At 39.0% G+C, this 17,370-nt stretch overlaps 1 protein-coding gene across 2 annotated transcripts; it reads right to left on the bottom strand.

The window, feature by feature from the left end:
- Positions 1-3,427: 3,427 nt before the first annotated feature.
- Positions 3,428-15,619, bottom strand: si:dkeyp-120h9.1 (Y+L amino acid transporter 2-like). Of its 2 annotated transcripts, none has more exons than XM_060897660.1 (10): positions 15,523-15,619; positions 13,708-14,290; positions 10,800-10,925; positions 10,538-10,682; positions 10,322-10,445; positions 6,876-6,979; positions 6,500-6,596; positions 6,269-6,418; positions 6,001-6,184; positions 3,428-5,380 (listed from the first exon to the last, which is right to left on the bottom strand). In XM_060897660.1, exons 2-10 carry the CDS (start codon positions 14,150-14,152, stop codon positions 5,283-5,285), a joined length of 1,473 nt encoding a protein of 490 aa, XP_060753643.1. In that variant the 5' UTR covers positions 14,153-14,290; positions 15,523-15,619; the 3' UTR covers positions 3,428-5,282. The 2 variants fall into 2 exon arrangements, with proteins under 2 accessions (XP_060753643.1, XP_060753642.1); XM_060897659.1 differs by lacking the exon at positions 15,523-15,619 and adding an exon at positions 15,287-15,514.
- Positions 15,620-17,370: the final 1,751 nt, after the last annotated feature.

Raw genomic sequence — 17,370 nt, forward strand, 5'->3', positions numbered from 1 at the left:
TTGTGTCAGATGTAAAATAGGTTTTCATCGCTGAGTGGGAGGATTGTGAAAATACAGACTCCAATTCAGTTTGACATTCGAGTAGAAAGATTCAGTGCTAAGGAATAATTAGCATTACATGTCCCACTTAATACACTGCTGATTAATTTTACACACATGTGGGTGTCCATGGTGGTTTCACACCAAACCATTAGGGCTCTGAACAGAACAGAGTGAGGGACGAGTTAAGAAAGAAAGCATACGCAAGCAGGTTAAAGCACATTGTGATCAAAACTGTCATTTTCTAAACAACCTTATCATCAGCACACATTTAGGAGTAGACAAATCCAGTCCTCAGTAATCAGTCTAAGTGAATCATATTAAACAACAGGAGAACACATTGTAGACGTACTGTTCTCTACATTTAAATGAATAAAGACAGACACCTGCTGGATGTGTTCTCTTTCCTGGGCTTCTCTATTCTGTCAGTATTCGAGTTCATTCATTCATTCATTCATTTTCTATCGCTTATCCGAACTACCTCGGGTCACGGGGAGCCTGTGCCTATCTCAGGCGTCATCGGGCATCAAGGCAGGATACACCCTGGACGGAGTGCCAACCCATCGCAGGGCACACACACACTCTCATTCACTCACACAATCACACACTACGGACAATTTTCCTACTATGCATGTCTTTGGACTGGGGGAGGAAACCGGAGTACCCGGAGGAAACCCCCGAGGTACGGGGAGAACATGCAAACTCCACACACACAAGGCGGAGGCGGGAATCGAACCCCCAACCCTGGAGGTGTGAGGCGAACGTGCTAACCACTAAGCCACCGTGCCCCCCCATTAGAGTTCACATATCTTTTTTTTTTTTTTCTGTAGGGCCCAAGCAAATGTCCCCAAACAGATATTCCTTCAGATATTCCTATCCTTGTGGGTCCACCAAGATACAAAACATGTCCTGGACATCCATATTCCTCATTATGGATTCCCCAAGCATTACGGTTTCTTTACACTTGCATTCTTTACGTCAGTGATTTTTTCACCATGCTGTTCTTGACACTTTGCTGCTTGCTCATCCTGTGTAACATTGGTTTATAGTTTTTAAAAAAATGTTTCTAAACACTAAAAATTAAAAATAAATGAATAATATCCTGGTTGACACAGTGGTGCATTATGTAAGGTGTCTCTAATGTCCCTGGTTCAACTTTGAGCTTGGGTTGCTGACTGCTCACGCGTGATTAAAATTTAGGTAAATTAGTATTAGTAAGGGGCATCCTGGGTATAACCGGCCTCACTTTTCCTGGGATAGGCTCTGGCACTGGATACACTGCAGCTTTGATCAGGATTAATATAATTATGATGAATAAATTAATGAATATCAGTGATTAGTACTGTGCAATGGATCAGGATAGTTTCTTTGTTATAGACATTTATTTTTCCAGCTGGTAAATTTGCTCCACCCCTTAACAACTAAAACAGAGCAGCCACTTATCATCAACGGTCATCTCGTACTTGTAATTCCAACAGAGAAGGTAGACATGGCTGCTGGGAAAGGGAAGACTTATCAATGTTTTCATTACAATTTTAATTCTCAGTGCAAGCAGAAGGCAACTCGAACAATGACAAATTACTTCTCTAAAGCCCGATCGTGAAGCCTAGCCTATGACAGGAAGGGATCAAAGTTTTTTACAATGACTCTATTCCAATTAAATTTGCAATATATCAGATATTCAGACCAATTAATCCTGTGAACTAAAAGTCTGTTAATGTTTGTTTTCACTAAATGGTTTATCACTGCTTAGTGCAGCACAGATTCATTTCCTGTGTGCTCCAGTGGGTATAAATTTCTGGCATTAACTCGACTGGCCGAGGCCTCCTCTGATTGGCTGCGACTAACCAGAATGACGTGAAACAGACACCAAGTCATTTCATCATGTAGAAACAAAGCTGGATGTCAGCATCTGAACGGCACCTGATCCCCCACACTCCTGCTTTTTATTGCTGAAGGAGCACTCCAGTGAAAACACCCAGTAAACTTATAATATAAATACTGGTAGAATATACACAAGTATACATAGAGTTTTGAAACAACCGTTATATAATTCATTGTTTACAAAATAGTCTAAAGAAGTCAAAATCCTGCTTATAGAAAGGCTTACAACTACAGTAACACTAGAACAATATTGCTGCTGCATAATAGCCCATTTACAAAGTTTCAGCATGACCATCAGCGTCTCTCTTCTGCTCATTATAGAGAACAAACAGAAAGGATTTAAAGAAAACCCGTAAAGGTTTCCAACCCGTTTTCCTCTCAATCTTACTGTTGAATGCCCGACGATGGGCCCGTGCCCTCCAGGGCCGGTTGTGGATCCAGCGTAGCCGTCGAGGCAGTTCCATGGCCTCGAGCCAGCATCCATCCACAGAAACGCATCCAGTTAACGTCTGCCTTAATGTCACCACTTTTTCAAATTGAGCTCACGACTGTAGGCACAACTGGACACTTCATGTCTTGTATAAAAGACAGAAAAATGAAGACACTTCTCTAGAGTGATTCTTTTCGTAGCGATGGTGGCTCTGGTTGCTGTCTCTTATATCCTTGGATCTGTTTGGGTTACCTCAGCACTATATTTTATGCATGAGTCAGGGAAACAAACTCCCTATACGGTTCAGTGAACCACAGGCTGCCGTGGCCCAGCGAAGAGCGCCTATTCACGGCCAGGACGATGGACATGCACACTCACACCCTGTAACATGATGCCATTGAGTCACAAAGAAGAAGCATTCTCTCTCTCTCTCTCTCTCTCTCTCTCACACACACACACACACACTCACAGTGCTAAAACTAGTTGTAGATCGCAGGAGAGCTGCTCAGACATTTACAGCATTTGGCAGATGAACTTATCCAGGGCAATGTACAAAAGTGCTTTGAAGTCTCCATCACTGAATATATCAATAACGGTACATTAGGTTGCAGACTAAGAAGTCCATTGTCAAAATGACAAGAGACTGAACATGCACCTGAGGGGCCTGTGTAAATAAAAAATGGCCCAAACGTTCCGGTATTGTAAAAGCGATACAGACATGAGAGCGTTAAATTATAAGTTACCCCAAGACTGCGAGCAGTGGCTGAACCAGCAAGTTATCCAGGAAGATCACAAGATCCTGACATGGGGATGAATCTCCTGGGATGACCGGCAGTTTAATTTTGCTGGGATAGAGTTTGACCAAATAAAGCCTACAAGAAGTAAACAAATTTACTTACAATTCCAAAAGAGCAAGGCTTTTGACAATACAACAAGAAAATACATCTTCCCATAAAAAGAAGCATCAAACCGAGGTCAATGACATGAAACGACAAAGACAATAAAAGTACTCCAATAGCGCAGAAGCGCCCTCCAGAGGATTTTCCTGTTCATTGCAGAAAGTACAAAGTTGCATTTACAATTTTAAAACACCTTTTTAATTTGGTATAGACAATTTAAAATCAGAAAACAAAATCAGGCAGAAAAATACAAAGTCAGCAGTAACTGAATGCATAGATGCAAAATGATTAAGAACAAAACCAGCATATGGCAAATAGGTAAGACAGGAGAGTCACACCCACACCTAACCACATTTAAATGTTCATACAGACACAGACAGAAACAAATGTACTGTAAACCAACCATAAATGTTATACATTTATAATACAGTATGTTGTTACAGCATGTAACATCACAAAATAAATTCATGTGAACAAGTTGTGAACAAGGAACATGTGAATTATACAGTACAAGGTGTAAAAACAGGGCATCTCAGGGCATCTTCCAAAAAGTCTCTTTAACTGACATGCCTAAAGTTTTAAAATGAAGATAATAAAATGTCCTGGTTTATAAAGGTCTATAAAGACAACATTTCATGAAAGGTCCAAAATCAACAACATTTTTGGTTCAAGTGTGCTGGTGCTAGAACAAATACAACAAAGATTGCAGCTGAAGAATAAACACACCCAGCTTTGATAATCACAAGATCCTAAATCCTATTATATGCTGAAATGAATGTGATGCAATGAAAACTGTTCTTTAGGAACAGAACCCTAATCTGAAGCTTTGCACTAATAACAAGAAATTCAAGGGCAAACAATAAACCAGCTTGTGATTTAGCCTGAGACTAGATGGCTACATCCTGAAATCCAGCATTAAAACAGCTATTAATGTGTCCTTGTGCCATAAAGTGACAGACATATAATCAAAATATCTTCTTTGTTACCTTACAACCTCTGTGAGCTGAAATATTGCATCAGGTATTCTTAATTTCCCAACTTAAGGTATCTGTGTGCGTTTTTCCTGTCTGGACATAGATTCTGCCCTGAACTACAACAAATGTGCTCAGCTCTGCCACTTTCTTAGAAGACAGCGCATGAAAAGAACAATTATAAAGACACTAAAACAGCTTGAGCATCCAAAGGAAAATGTCCGGAAAGGACTGGATACACTATTCTTACAAAAATGTTATAGGGATTAGCAAGTTTCCATTTTATGCACAAGTTGTCTCCCTATGCAAAGGTCACAGGACATGAAAAAATAATCCATGTAACGTTTTTTGTCATGTCATGGGCTGTAATGTATATGGGTCTAAAAGTAAACAGTAAAAATAAACAAAGGAAAAAATAAAATAAAATCAATGAATATATTAACGCTTACAGCATATATTACTAGGTGTAAGAAAAAGCCCTATCTAGTCTGGCTATCAATCAAAGCTATCCTTCATTTACCTGTGCCAGTGTACTTGGCTAGCACACATTAGATCAAGATTACATTACAACAGACACATAAGTCAACATTATTAACAAGAAAACCCTTGACAGACAGAAAAAAATGTATATAAAAGTATTTTACCACAAAGAACGAACGTGATTAACAAAACTATAGACAAAAGCTATTATTTTTAATGTGTACAAAACAACAACATACAACCAGCAAGGTAAAAGTCTGGTGAAAATGCTGCTTGATAATAATAAGCAGCTCCATTTTTATTTTAAGTTGACCAGAAATACCACATTCCTGCAAACTTTCTCTTGGCACAAAACTCACAAATAAAAGGGACCAGAAAGTAATTCCAGAAGCATTTGATGTCTTTCACATCATGTGTCCTTTCTGCTTTAGTAAACAGTTTTTTAAAATTCATTTGGTCTAACCGCTGTATATATTAAATACAAAAATTGGATAAAAAAATAAAAAATAAAAAATGTGTAAAATCCTAGTTCAATGACATGGCTGGAGCAGAAAAAACAAGCAGAGTTTTAGTTTATGGTCATTTTGATTTGTCCCCTTCAGGTGGATTGTCGAGGTCAAGGCCAGGGTCTGCTACACAGCAGAAACACAACTTCTGGGTGAACAGTGAGATCTTATCTAAATGAAGAGAGAAAGATTTGTTTGAAAATTGGTGTATGATATTCATGACTCTCAATACTGGAATTAAAACAATTCTGATCATACTTATAAGGATAAGAATTCAATGGCTGCATTGTAATTAGAGCAGATTTGGTGGTCACACAGCTTTATTACTGATTCCGCATTCCCTGTTTGCCTTCACATTGCTTGTTGTATTCAGAAAAGATTCCACTATTCTTATAGTAATTTTAAGAATAATTTTTGGTCTATGTAAAAACTGCATCAGCACAAATCACGTACAAGCAAAAATAGTAAAATGAGCTCTGGAAGCATGATACACAAGTCAGTCTGAGCAAAGCAAAATTGAACTGGAAATGACATCTTGCATAAGACTTTGGAAACGGTTGATGTTATAAAGGTCACTATTATAACCACACTGCATGCACATTATAGAAAAGTCTGAATAGAACAGGATCTTTGATACAGTAAATACCAATTATGATATTATGTGCTTTTCACTCAGCTTTAATAAGCTACAAAGCCAGGACTTGTAATAAAAAGACATTAGGTGTGTCACAAAAACCTGACTAGTCTCTTATTAAAATTCATCCTGACCAACCCTGCTGCAATTTACATACCAAACAATCTGCCTAAGAAGGCAGGCCTGGAGCTGGGAGGCAGGTACACAAAGAGGTAGTAGAATGGAACGCCGGAGAGAGCCACCCCGATGCCCACCAGGGAGTTTATAGTGTCACTGTAGAGTGGCACCACCACCAGAAACACGGAGCACAAGCAGTACACTATGGGGAAAAATAGGCTAAGCTACACACACACACACACACACACAAACTCCTGTTAGTGTCTATTAAACACACAGTAAACCCAGAAGACAAATAGAGGTTCTACCTTCACAGGGCGAGGCATCTCAGGAGCCTTTATGCGCAGGTAGATCTGACTGGCAATGGACAGGCCAATGAACAGCCAATAATTAAAGCTGAAATAATTAATAAGCTGGAACACATCTTGAACAAGGAGGTAAATCAAGCTCATGCCACCCTAAGGAGAAACAGAGCTCTGTGTTAAAAATACAGATGCTTGTGGATAACTGTTTAATTTTCTTTTTTACTAAAATCTCACATTGAACAGCAAGGCCGGGATCGGCGTGTAGCGCTTCACATGGATCATAGACAAAGCGTTGGGCAAGTGACCCTCCCGAGATCCCACAAAGAATAACCTGAAGGGAATAAAATGATAACACTGAGAAATGAACTTACAGACGTTTGCAATCGTAAAAGTGTTACATTATGATAAAACCCCATGCAAACTAATCATCTAAAACTCAGAAATTAAATACTCATATTGTCTGTGGAATCAAAGAAATCATTAAAAGCATCCTATTCCTGGAGAATCACAAGGATTATTAAAAAATTGTAGGACAGCTACAGTGTGGTCATGGAATGGTCATTCGCCACCTTTTAGAGTTTGCTGTACACCTGATTCAGTTATAACTGACCTGGAGGCAGCGATGATGGAGGAGTTGAGACCACCGTAGCAGGAGATGGCCACAGACAGGGGGATCAGCCAGCGTGCAAAGCCAAGAACACTGTCAGCAAATGTCTGCACATAGACAACATATACTTTTCACACCAAATCTCAATTTAGAGAGTTTAAATTTGTTTTGAAATATTCTACAGTCATGTAACCAAAAACAACAAAGCAAAGATACAAAATATAATCAAAACTGAATTCATTGCATTGGCATATTAGAACTGGAACATTATGAGCAGTTATTTATATGTTTACGGTAATACTCAAGATAAGATTGGTACCTTCCCCGTTTCTAAAGAAAATCTGGCAATGAGAATCTTCACACAAACCAATTTATGAAACTACAACAATATGTCTACTTTCGACTCATACAGTTGAGGCCAAAATTATTAGCCCCCTTATGAAATTAGACAAAACTCTAGATTTCTCCATGGAAATGACCATTAACAACAAGTGTTTTATAGTGTGTTTGTTTCCAAAATAACAAAGACAAAATCTCCACTAAGTTTGATTAGGATATTTAATTGAAATAGTGAGTTGAAACAAGAAAGGGCAAAAATGAAACGTCCAAAATTATTAGCCCCCGGTCATTAATAGTCAATAGTGAACCCTTTCTGAGCCACAACTGACAACAACCTCTTAGAGTAGTTCTTTACTAGGTTGGCACAGGTTTCCTGAGGGATTTTAGCCCATTCTTCCATTGCAAATTGCTCCAGCTGGTCCAAATTACGTGGTTTCCGAGCATGGACATTCACTTTGAGCACTCGCCACAGATTCTCAATAGGATTGAGGTCTGGGCTCTGTACGGGCCACTCCAGGACCTTTGTTTTGGTATCCTTCAGGAACTGTTGGACCAATTTCGATGTATGCTTTGGGTCATTGTCTTGTTGGAAGACCCAGCGACGACCTAAGGCTAGACTACGAGCAGATTTCTGCATATTATCCCTCAAAATGTCAACATAATTTTCTTTTTTCATGATGCCATGCACCCGAACAAGGCTCCCTGTGCCTGAAGCTGCAAAACAGCCCCACAGCATGATGCTCCCACCACCATGTTTAACTGTGGGAACTGTGTTCTTAGGGTTGAAGGCCTCACCCTTTCTTCGCCAAACATAAGCAACATCCATGTGCCCAAACAGTTCCAGTTTAGTCTCATCAGACCAAAGCACAGACTCCCAAAACTCATCTTTACCTTTCAAATGTTCACGGGCAAACCTCAGTCTAGCTGTGATGTGCCGCTGTTTGAGTAAAGGGGTTCTTCTGGGACGATGGCCCTGAAGCCCACCACGATGAAGAGCCCTCACAACTGTGTTCCTTGAAACATCAACTCCAGAAGAGGCCAGGTCAGCAACAATCATCTTGGCAGATGTCTGGGGCATCTTGCTGATATCTCTGACTATTTTCCTCTCCAGGGTTCTTGAAATCTTGCGCTTACGACCACGCCCAGGTTTGTTTCTTACAGAATTTGTCTCCTTGTACTTGGCAATGATGCAACGTACGGCGGTTCTAGACACTGTGAAAAGCTTGGAAATGGCAGTATAGCCTTCCCCCTTATCATGAGCCTCCACTATCTTCTTTCTGAGCTCAAGACTGATTTCCTTTGTCTTTGGCATGGTGAGTAAAAGTAGTCTCTCCCAATAATGTGTTCAAGTGCCCTGTTCCTTGGAGTCCTTTAATGCTGATTGAATGCCCAGGTGTTGTTAGGAAGCCAATTGACTGCACAGGTGTGGTTTGAAAGCTAATTGATTAATTAGGTGTGTTTTGAAAGCTGATTGATTAATTGGGTGTGTTTTGAAAGCAAATATTCACAAGGGGCTAATATTTTTGACCACCCCATTTTCACTATATTTGATTATAAAGCAAGCCTAAAAATGTATTTTATATTCCAAAATGTACCAAAAGCTACTAAATAGCACTGGCGAATGTTTGATTATATCAAGTTTTATCAATGCTGCAAACATTGGAAAGATCTTTAGGAAAATGTTCCAAAATTCCTGGGGGGCTAATAATTTTGGCCTCAACTGTATATATATATATATATATATATATATATATATATATATATATATATATATATATATATATATATATATATATATATATATATATGTATATGTTTTTTTTTATATGTCTCTAAAAAGTTTTCCAAAGAAGGAGAAAGAACAACAAATTAACAAAGAGGTAGATTGACTAATAGGCTTTGGTTTTGTGCCACACGGTCATTACCAGGCAACGGAGTACCTCATCTCCTGTTTTGGAATAATAGTCAGAATCTCCTGAGAGTCTCCTGCCTGAGGCTTCCTCTACCTAACTCGATCAGTTGACCAGCAGATGAAAATCGTCTGTTTCAAATTACCCTGACCAGATATTGGCAATTAGGAGCTGTTTTGTGACTTCCTGGAACCAGGAGGTTAAATGACCAGGACAGTGTGTGTGGTCATTTGATCAGGTTTTACAAGCTGATCTCAATGAACCGTATTCCTCATGTATTTGTAAATATCCTTTTGAAGATATGACTACTTTTGGTAATGAGACAACAACATATTCAGTTTAGTTTAAAATAAACATAAGTGGCACAATGGCTAGAATAGTCACCTCACAGGGTCCCTGCCTTGATCTTGAGCACAGATTACTATTTGTGCACAAGTTTCACATGTTCTACCTTAGTCGTCATCATCAGAAGTTTGCTCAATGTGGGTTCCTTTGGAAGGTTTCCAAACCATCTTTCAGTTGCACTTATTCATCATCAGTAACCACTTTATTATGCTTTATCCCCAGAACACTGACTGCAAGGCAAGATAATTCATCCTGGGTGCTTTGCCATTGTATGGCACCATGCACACACGTTATACCTGGAAACATTTTAGCACTGGGACAATCTTCCCACCTGTACTGTATGCATTTGGGAGATGGAAAACCACATGGAAAACCTTGGAACAAGCATTACCTCAAACTCAGGAGGCAATGAGGTAGGTGTGCTAGCTAGGTTAACTTGTCCCGTGGTGTAAATGACTGTGTGGATACAGATGTGTGCATGTACATGCATTAAGGCCTTTGATGGACTAACTTTTATTGTTCTAAGAGTTTCTTTTTGAACCTGGTGTTGCATGAATCTCAGAAAACATTCAGTTATGAATACATAATTAATGCTGTCTAACAATTATAGTTTTAAAGTTGTTTAAATGATCACATTAATTACAGATTCAATGACAAGCAATTGAAGTTAAGTGAAACAAGAGATTAGTACAAGGAAATGTCAAAATCTAGTAATTTGCACATACTCCTTGTCCGTAGTAATTGCACATAATTGCACATCATTTAATCACTACACAGAATGATATGGCCACTTGATATTTCCTGTTATAAGCTGTAGTAGTGATGTAAAAAAAAAATGTGGAAGCCCACACTCACCACAGCTACTGCCTCACTCTGCAACACAGTATCTGCATCCAAGACTGCGTAATAGGCCACATTGGTCAGGAGGTAGATAACTGTGACGATGGGCATAGATATGGCTATAGACAGTGGCAAGTTTCTAGTGAAGGATCACAAAAATAGACACGTGAGTAACGACTGCGAAAGGAAATGTTTTATCATTCATTGTTCGGTGCTCATGACTGTTCTGACCTCTCTGGGTTTTTGATCTCTTCAGTAATAAAGTTCAGAGTGTCCCAGCCAGAGTATGAATATAAAGCAGCATACAGAGCCAATGCCATGTCTCCAGGATTCAGTTTAGAGTCCTTAAAAGAGTCTTCAAAGTTCTTTGTCTTTCCTGTAACATAACACACATTCTGAACTCCCAGCTACTGAAAACTAACCTACAATAATCTGTTTCTCAGTACACAATAAACATCACAATGCAGACGGCAAAATATGAATTTCAAACTACCTTGGGCCAGGACGACTAGACCAGCAATGATGATGACAATGAGAGCCAGCACTTTTGCAACAGTAGAGATGACCTGCAGGATGGCCCCCCACTTCACCTTCATACAGTTCACAAAGGTCAACAGAGCTGCAGAGAGGGAAAATCAGCAAAATATCAACATACGGTCTGCCAAATGCTGTAATGTAAATTTTAATGTAATAACTTGATTTCATTGCAACATTTTCATTTCCAACGAGTTCAAGTTGAGTCACCACATGAACTGATGTAAAGTATCTAAGCTCTGTATTCATTTGTCCGGCTTATATTCATTCATTCATTCATTCATTCATTCATCTTCTACCGCTTATCCGAACTACCTCGGGTCACGGGGAGCCTGTGCCTATCTCAGGCGTCATTGGGCATCAAGGCAGGATACACCCTGGACGGAGTGCCAACCCATCGCAGGGCACACACACACTCTCATTCACTCACGCACTCACACACTAGGGACAATTTTCCAGAGATGCCAATCAACCTACCATGCATGTCTTTGGACCGGGGGAGGAAACCGGAGTACCCGGAGGAAACCCCCGAGGCACGGGGAGAACATGCAAACTCCACACACACAAGGTGGAGGCGGGAATCGAACCCCGACCCTGGAGGTGTGAGGCGAACGTGCTAACCACTAAGCCACCGTGCCCCCCCATATTAATGTGTTCTATTTCTATTAAAATTATTTTGTCGATCGACCCACACAACCAAATACTACATGGGATATTCTGGCAACATATGTGAAGCTGTAAGGCTGGACAACAGAACAGTATGAATACTGTAATATAATTTCAAAAATTGACAATTTAGAAATACAAATACTCTTTTTGTACAGGTTGGGTTTTCATCTAATTTTCATAATAAAATAAAATATACAAATTGAAATACAGCATTTTTGGGAATGCTGTAGTAAAATCTCTGAACCCAGAGCTCGGTTTGTTGTTTTAGTAGCAAAAAACTGGTACTTGGTAGCTAGGCTGTTAGCTAAAGGGCCAGAGAATAAAATATATTTGCATTAATACAGATTACACAATTCAACTTCAAAAGACTGACAGTAGCCACAGGTCTAACGAGTATGACAGATGCCAGCCTTCTACATCATGCTAAAGTTAATTGCAGTTTGAAGAAGTTGCCATATTCAGATTAGAAGAAATTGGCTAAAGAATATGATATATTCACAATGAAAAGTTGAAGTACCACCTTTTACTCTCATTCTCTAGAGAGGAGACGTTTTATAAAGGTCGGAGCTAACAGTAACATAAACAGGAAGACAGGAATTTAATTACAAACATGCACCGTCCTGATATTTATATGTTAACTTGGCAAGACGGTGGAAATTGTAAATTCCACATTCCAGAGAAACATTTTAATAACTCAAACTCTAAATGTATTGCAGGGTTTCTGCAGGGTTTAATCAGTCAAATTTAAGACTTTTTAAGACCTTTTTATGACCATTATGATTTGAATTTATGACCTACACCAATTACGATAAATAACTTCAGTCATTAAAATTCCTTTTAAAAGTCTTTATTATTGACTTTCATTGAAAGTAACAAGTTTTTTTATTTAAAGAGTAATTCTATTATTACTTACTTAAGATTAAGAAACTGAAGCCTTCGCCTTCTGTTTCTTGAGTATCAAGAACACAGGAACATTGTACATTGTAATGTAACATTGTGTGCAATAGGCTTGATACCGATTGTTAGCGACGGGCTTAAGCCAGCTACTAAACGCACCGTCTTCGAGCCACAGATCGTTAAAGGTACATTTTCCCATTGTGGTAGCCAGGATGATTTCAATTATACTAAGCAGTGACTCAGTATGATTCAGGATGTTCGGAGTTCACGCGGGTTTCTGTGAAAGTCCTTCCGACAAGTCTGTATGCTGCCGCATGGACCTTGTAGTTCTGGAACGCTGTGATACCAGTGTGATACCACCCAGATTCCTCATACAGAACTACAACAGGCGAAACAAATGAATGCCATTGCCGCCGCAAGCGCATTTTGATTGAAGAACAAATTAATGGACGAGCATATCAATTTAAGACGTGGCTAAATGTTTTTCATGACCTTGTATGGAAAATCCGGACGTTTTTATGTCTTTTTATGGCCTTAAATTCTTATTGTTAAATTTATGACTTTTTATGACCCTGCGGAAACCCTGGTATTGAGTAGACTTCTAGTTTCTTCTTGTGTGTACAAATTTCAGTAAGCCAATCTGCCTGCACGAGAGGAGAAATCAGAAAACCCACAAAAAACCTGCATCATCTTCACTAAACTATGTTGTTGATTATGCTGACTGATTTTTACCTGTAGAGAAGAAAATAAACCTGTATGACTACACTGGTTTTCCACAATGCACCAAACAACTTGTGTAAATTAGACAAACACCTCAAAATATATACACCTACAGACATATGGATACATCTACACACTGAACCATAAACTGAACAAAACATTTTGTACATTAAAACATTTTTTCCTCTTTTAATACACCTTTATGAAAGAACAAATACACAAAAAACTACTATTTTAATTAATCATTACTTATTTTACAAATCCTGTCAAATAAATAAACAAAATAAAAAAAACTTATCTTTGACTCATATATTTTTCCATACTTTAAAAATGTGTCACCTGCAATGCTTTTAACATCCATGCTGCATTTTTCTAATGTAACCAGAACTGAATTATTTTGCAGTTCTGTATCCAGCAATTGATCTAAACCCTACAAAGTTATAACAAGCAGCATTGTGGGGAGTTTCTCTAGAGAAGCATTCAGTAGTATGAATTAGACTTTCATAGCTGACCATAACAAACCTTCAAATCTTATATACTGTGAGTATCTAAAGACAAATTCTCTCTATGATAAAACTCACCAATGATGAGAGCAGCGATGAGTCGCACGGCATAATACGGGGCTGTGCAGGTCGGGTAGAACGGCTGCACCAGGTAGTTGGAGAAAGTAAGCGCGATGACGGCCTGGCATGCCGGCTCCACGATCATCAGCGAAGTCCACAGACGAACAAACGCCAGGAGGCCACCAAAGGCTTCCAGGATGTAGGCATAGCTGGCACCTGACTTACGGATTGTGGTGCCGAGTTCAGCATAACAGAGGGCACCAAATACAGAGAAGATGCCACCTATAGCCCAAACTACCAGCGAGAACCCGTAGGAGCCTGTGTACTCCAGCACACCCTTTGGCGAAACAAAAATGCCCGAGCCAATCATATTGCCAACAATTAGGCAGACTCCATGTAAGAGCGAGATCTCCTGCTTCAAACGCATGGAGTTGGTTGAATCGGTGTCAACTGCTTTAGCCATCACTTTACTTTGAACACAATCTGTTGAGGACAGAGGAGCAGAAAAGAAAGAAGAAGGGAAAAAATATCTGAGGGGGTAATACCAGATGACAAAATCAGGATTTTGTGAGTCTCATCATATGTTGTCACAGGGTCAAATCTGTAAAAAGAAAAAGAAAGAAAAAACAAATAAAAAAACAGTTAGGAAGAGTAGGAACACTATCTCAAAACAGACATTAATAAATATTTTAATAACGACTCCATGCTGTTATTATTTAAAAGATGAAATTAGGATGCACAACCTGTACTTTGACTGTTGTCTCAAAAAATAAAAATTTGCATACACTTATCTGCATTTTACACCCAAATTTGATCTGAATTTTTTTTTGTAGTATGCCGACTAAGTGAACATGTCATAGAAAGCAGTATTTTCAGCTCTCATGTATTTACTCTAGCAAGTGATAAACAGCTTTAAACTCTACAGCGAAACCGTGAATACTGGCATCTCTGCATAGCAGCATCATCAGAGACGTTTATTAACAAAAACAAGCCATCATGATAAATCTATAGAGTTTAACATAAACGTGAATTAAAGCACTGAACACCACACGTGAAGTTTTGTGAAAAAAAAAGATTATTATTAATAAGGATACAAATATCCTTCTTTTCTCATTATAGCTACAGCACCGATATCTAGGTTTTCTAACCAGACAATTAAAACACTGTGTGCATTTAAAACAATAGCTTCTAAGGTGCATTTATTGTTCCTCCTTATTTATTAAATGTCAGGCGGATTAAAATATTAAATACTCAGACACTTTTCCCTTTTAACCAAAAAGAAAAGGGAACCTGCTTTGTGTTCAGAAATGAATGGAGTTACTTTAATCCACTGGGTGAGAGATTTGTTATAATTTTCTTTTCCTTCATATTATTGCATTGTGTTTATGATTAACTTTTATAGTAGTAACCTACGTCTATGCAGTTTATATACAACAAAACTATACATACTTGGCTGATTTATTACTCTCATCTCCAGCGCTACACGACAGGGGAAGTTCTAACAAAAGCAAACTGGACTCATATTAGCTAACATGAAGTTCTCTCTTATCTCCTTATACTTCAAGTGTGATCATTTATTGACCATACCGACACTTACCGACTTCCTTCACATATCCGCCGGATACATCACAACTTATAGCTTTTATACTTGCCACGAATAATGTTTTAATCCTTTGTAAATGATGTCCGTGTTCATGAGGAGACCTGACACACGGAAATTAGCCGGTAGCAGCTAAAGCTTAGCTTCAGTGCATTCGAACCAGCTCCTTAAGTCAAAAAATATCTACACAGCTAGCAAGAGAAGGAAAACAAGTCCTGTTTGTTAGGGCTCACCTTCGAGAGTAAGCCCTGAGGTAAAAATGCTTCGTTTTCTGAAAGTCCACACACGATGTAACACGCCGTCAAGCTGTGGGGGGGTGAGAGAGGGAGGGAGAGGGAGAGAGGGAGAGAGAGAGGGAGAGAGAATGATGAAAGCTCTTCCGCCCTTCAATGTAAATTGAGAGCGAGCATTTAATGGTGACTCAATACTGATTCGATTCGTTTAGGTGCTTGATTTGATTCATTTGATTCCCTTATCGAAATGGGGTGGTATGATTTGATTTGTTAATTTGTTATTCTTATATGTATGTATGTATGTATGTATATATATATATATATATATATATATATATATATATATATATATATATATATGTGTGTGTGTGTGTGTGTGTGTGTGTGTGTGTGTGTGTGTGTGACGTGATTTGGGCATCTTGTGATATGGCACATAACTAGCTAACAGCCTAATTAAATAGTAAGAAAAGCACACTAAGGTAGCAACGTTCCCGACAGCTGTAGCAACATCTGATGATTTTCACACAAAGAAAAAAAGAAAGAAAGAAAGAAAGAAAGAAAAATGACAAATGATACCTTAACCTGCTTTTCTTTGGAGGGGAGTGTTATCTGCTCCATGCAGACTCTCAGCCAGTGTCCCACAAGGCTCAGTACTTGGTCCTTTCCTTTTCTCCCTGTATACTCACTCTCTTGAAGGTATTTCCTCAAACGTGTTCCCTTCCCTCCCTCAGATTTCACAGCTTCTGTTCGGATCTCAGCATGTCTGTGAGACATATCATTGTGGATGATGGCTCATCAGTTGAAACTCAATCCCAGCAAAACTGAACTGCTGATCATCCCAGGTGATTCATCCCCAGGTCATGATCTTGCAATATCCCTGCTCAATGATCTGATCTCCCGTTCAGTCACAACTTGCAACTTTGCGGTAACCATGGACAATCATCTGTCCTTTTCCTCGCATCTGTCCTTTTCCTCGCTAATGTGAACAAAACACTGATGCTTGCCTACAAAGCCAAAAATGAAGAAGCTCCCTTTTACCTCAAAGCCAAAAACTCAAATTACTCCTCTCACTTCACCTCGCACCATCAGAATCATCAGAATAATAATAATAATCATAATAATAATCATAATAATAATAATAATAATCATAATAATAATAAAAACTGTGAACAGTATTGAAATAAACTTTATTAAACTAGCTAATTGGATGTTAATATCTGTTTTTGTAATGATTCCTTTTTGAAGTGGTGGATCAGTGGTTAAGACTTTGGCCTACTGAATGGAAGGTTGTCATTTTAAATCACTGCATTAACAAAGTTTTATGGTTGCAAGCCCCTAAACCATATTGTAAGCCACTTTGGACATATAGATGGAATTTGATTTAATTTTGATATGAACAGGAATCAATAAATTTGAGGATTTTAATTAAATAAACATTTGACATACATTTTAGTCTAGTTTATTTTAATCCTCTTTGACATTTATGATTACATTCATTCATTCATCTTCTACCGCTTATCCGAACTATTCTCGGGTCACAGGGAGCCTGTACCTATCTCAGGCGTCATTGGGCATCAAGGCAGGATACACCCTGGACGGAGTGCCAACCCATCACAGGGCACACACACACACACACACACACACACACGCAATCACACACTAGGGACAATTTTCCAGAGATGCCAATCAACCTACCATGCATGTCTTTGGACCGGGGGAGGAAACCAGAGTACCCGGAGGAAACCCCCGAGACACGGGGAGAACATGCAAACTCCACACACACAAGGTGGTGGCGGGAATCGAACCCTGACCCTGGAGGTGTGAGGCGAACGTGCTAACCACTAAGCC

The sequence above is a fragment of the Tachysurus vachellii genome, chromosome 21 (genome assembly GCF_030014155.1).
Source record: "Tachysurus vachellii isolate PV-2020 chromosome 21, HZAU_Pvac_v1, whole genome shotgun sequence".
NCBI classification, from domain to species: domain Eukaryota; kingdom Metazoa; phylum Chordata; class Actinopteri; order Siluriformes; family Bagridae; genus Tachysurus; species Tachysurus vachellii.

Coding starts and splice junctions, on each gene's coding strand:
- si:dkeyp-120h9.1 (XM_060897660.1), bottom strand. CDS start 14,152: ATGGCTAAAGCAGTTGACACCGATTCAACCAACTCCATGCGTTTGAAG. Junction 10,683..10,799: donor TCTAGTCGTCCTGGCCCAAG/GTAGTTTGAAAT, acceptor GTTATGTTACAG/GAAAGACAAAGAACTTTGAA. Junction 5,381..6,000: donor CTTCTTAGGCAGATTGTTTG/GTATGTAAATTG, acceptor CTCTTCATTTAG/ATAAGATCTCACTGTTCACC.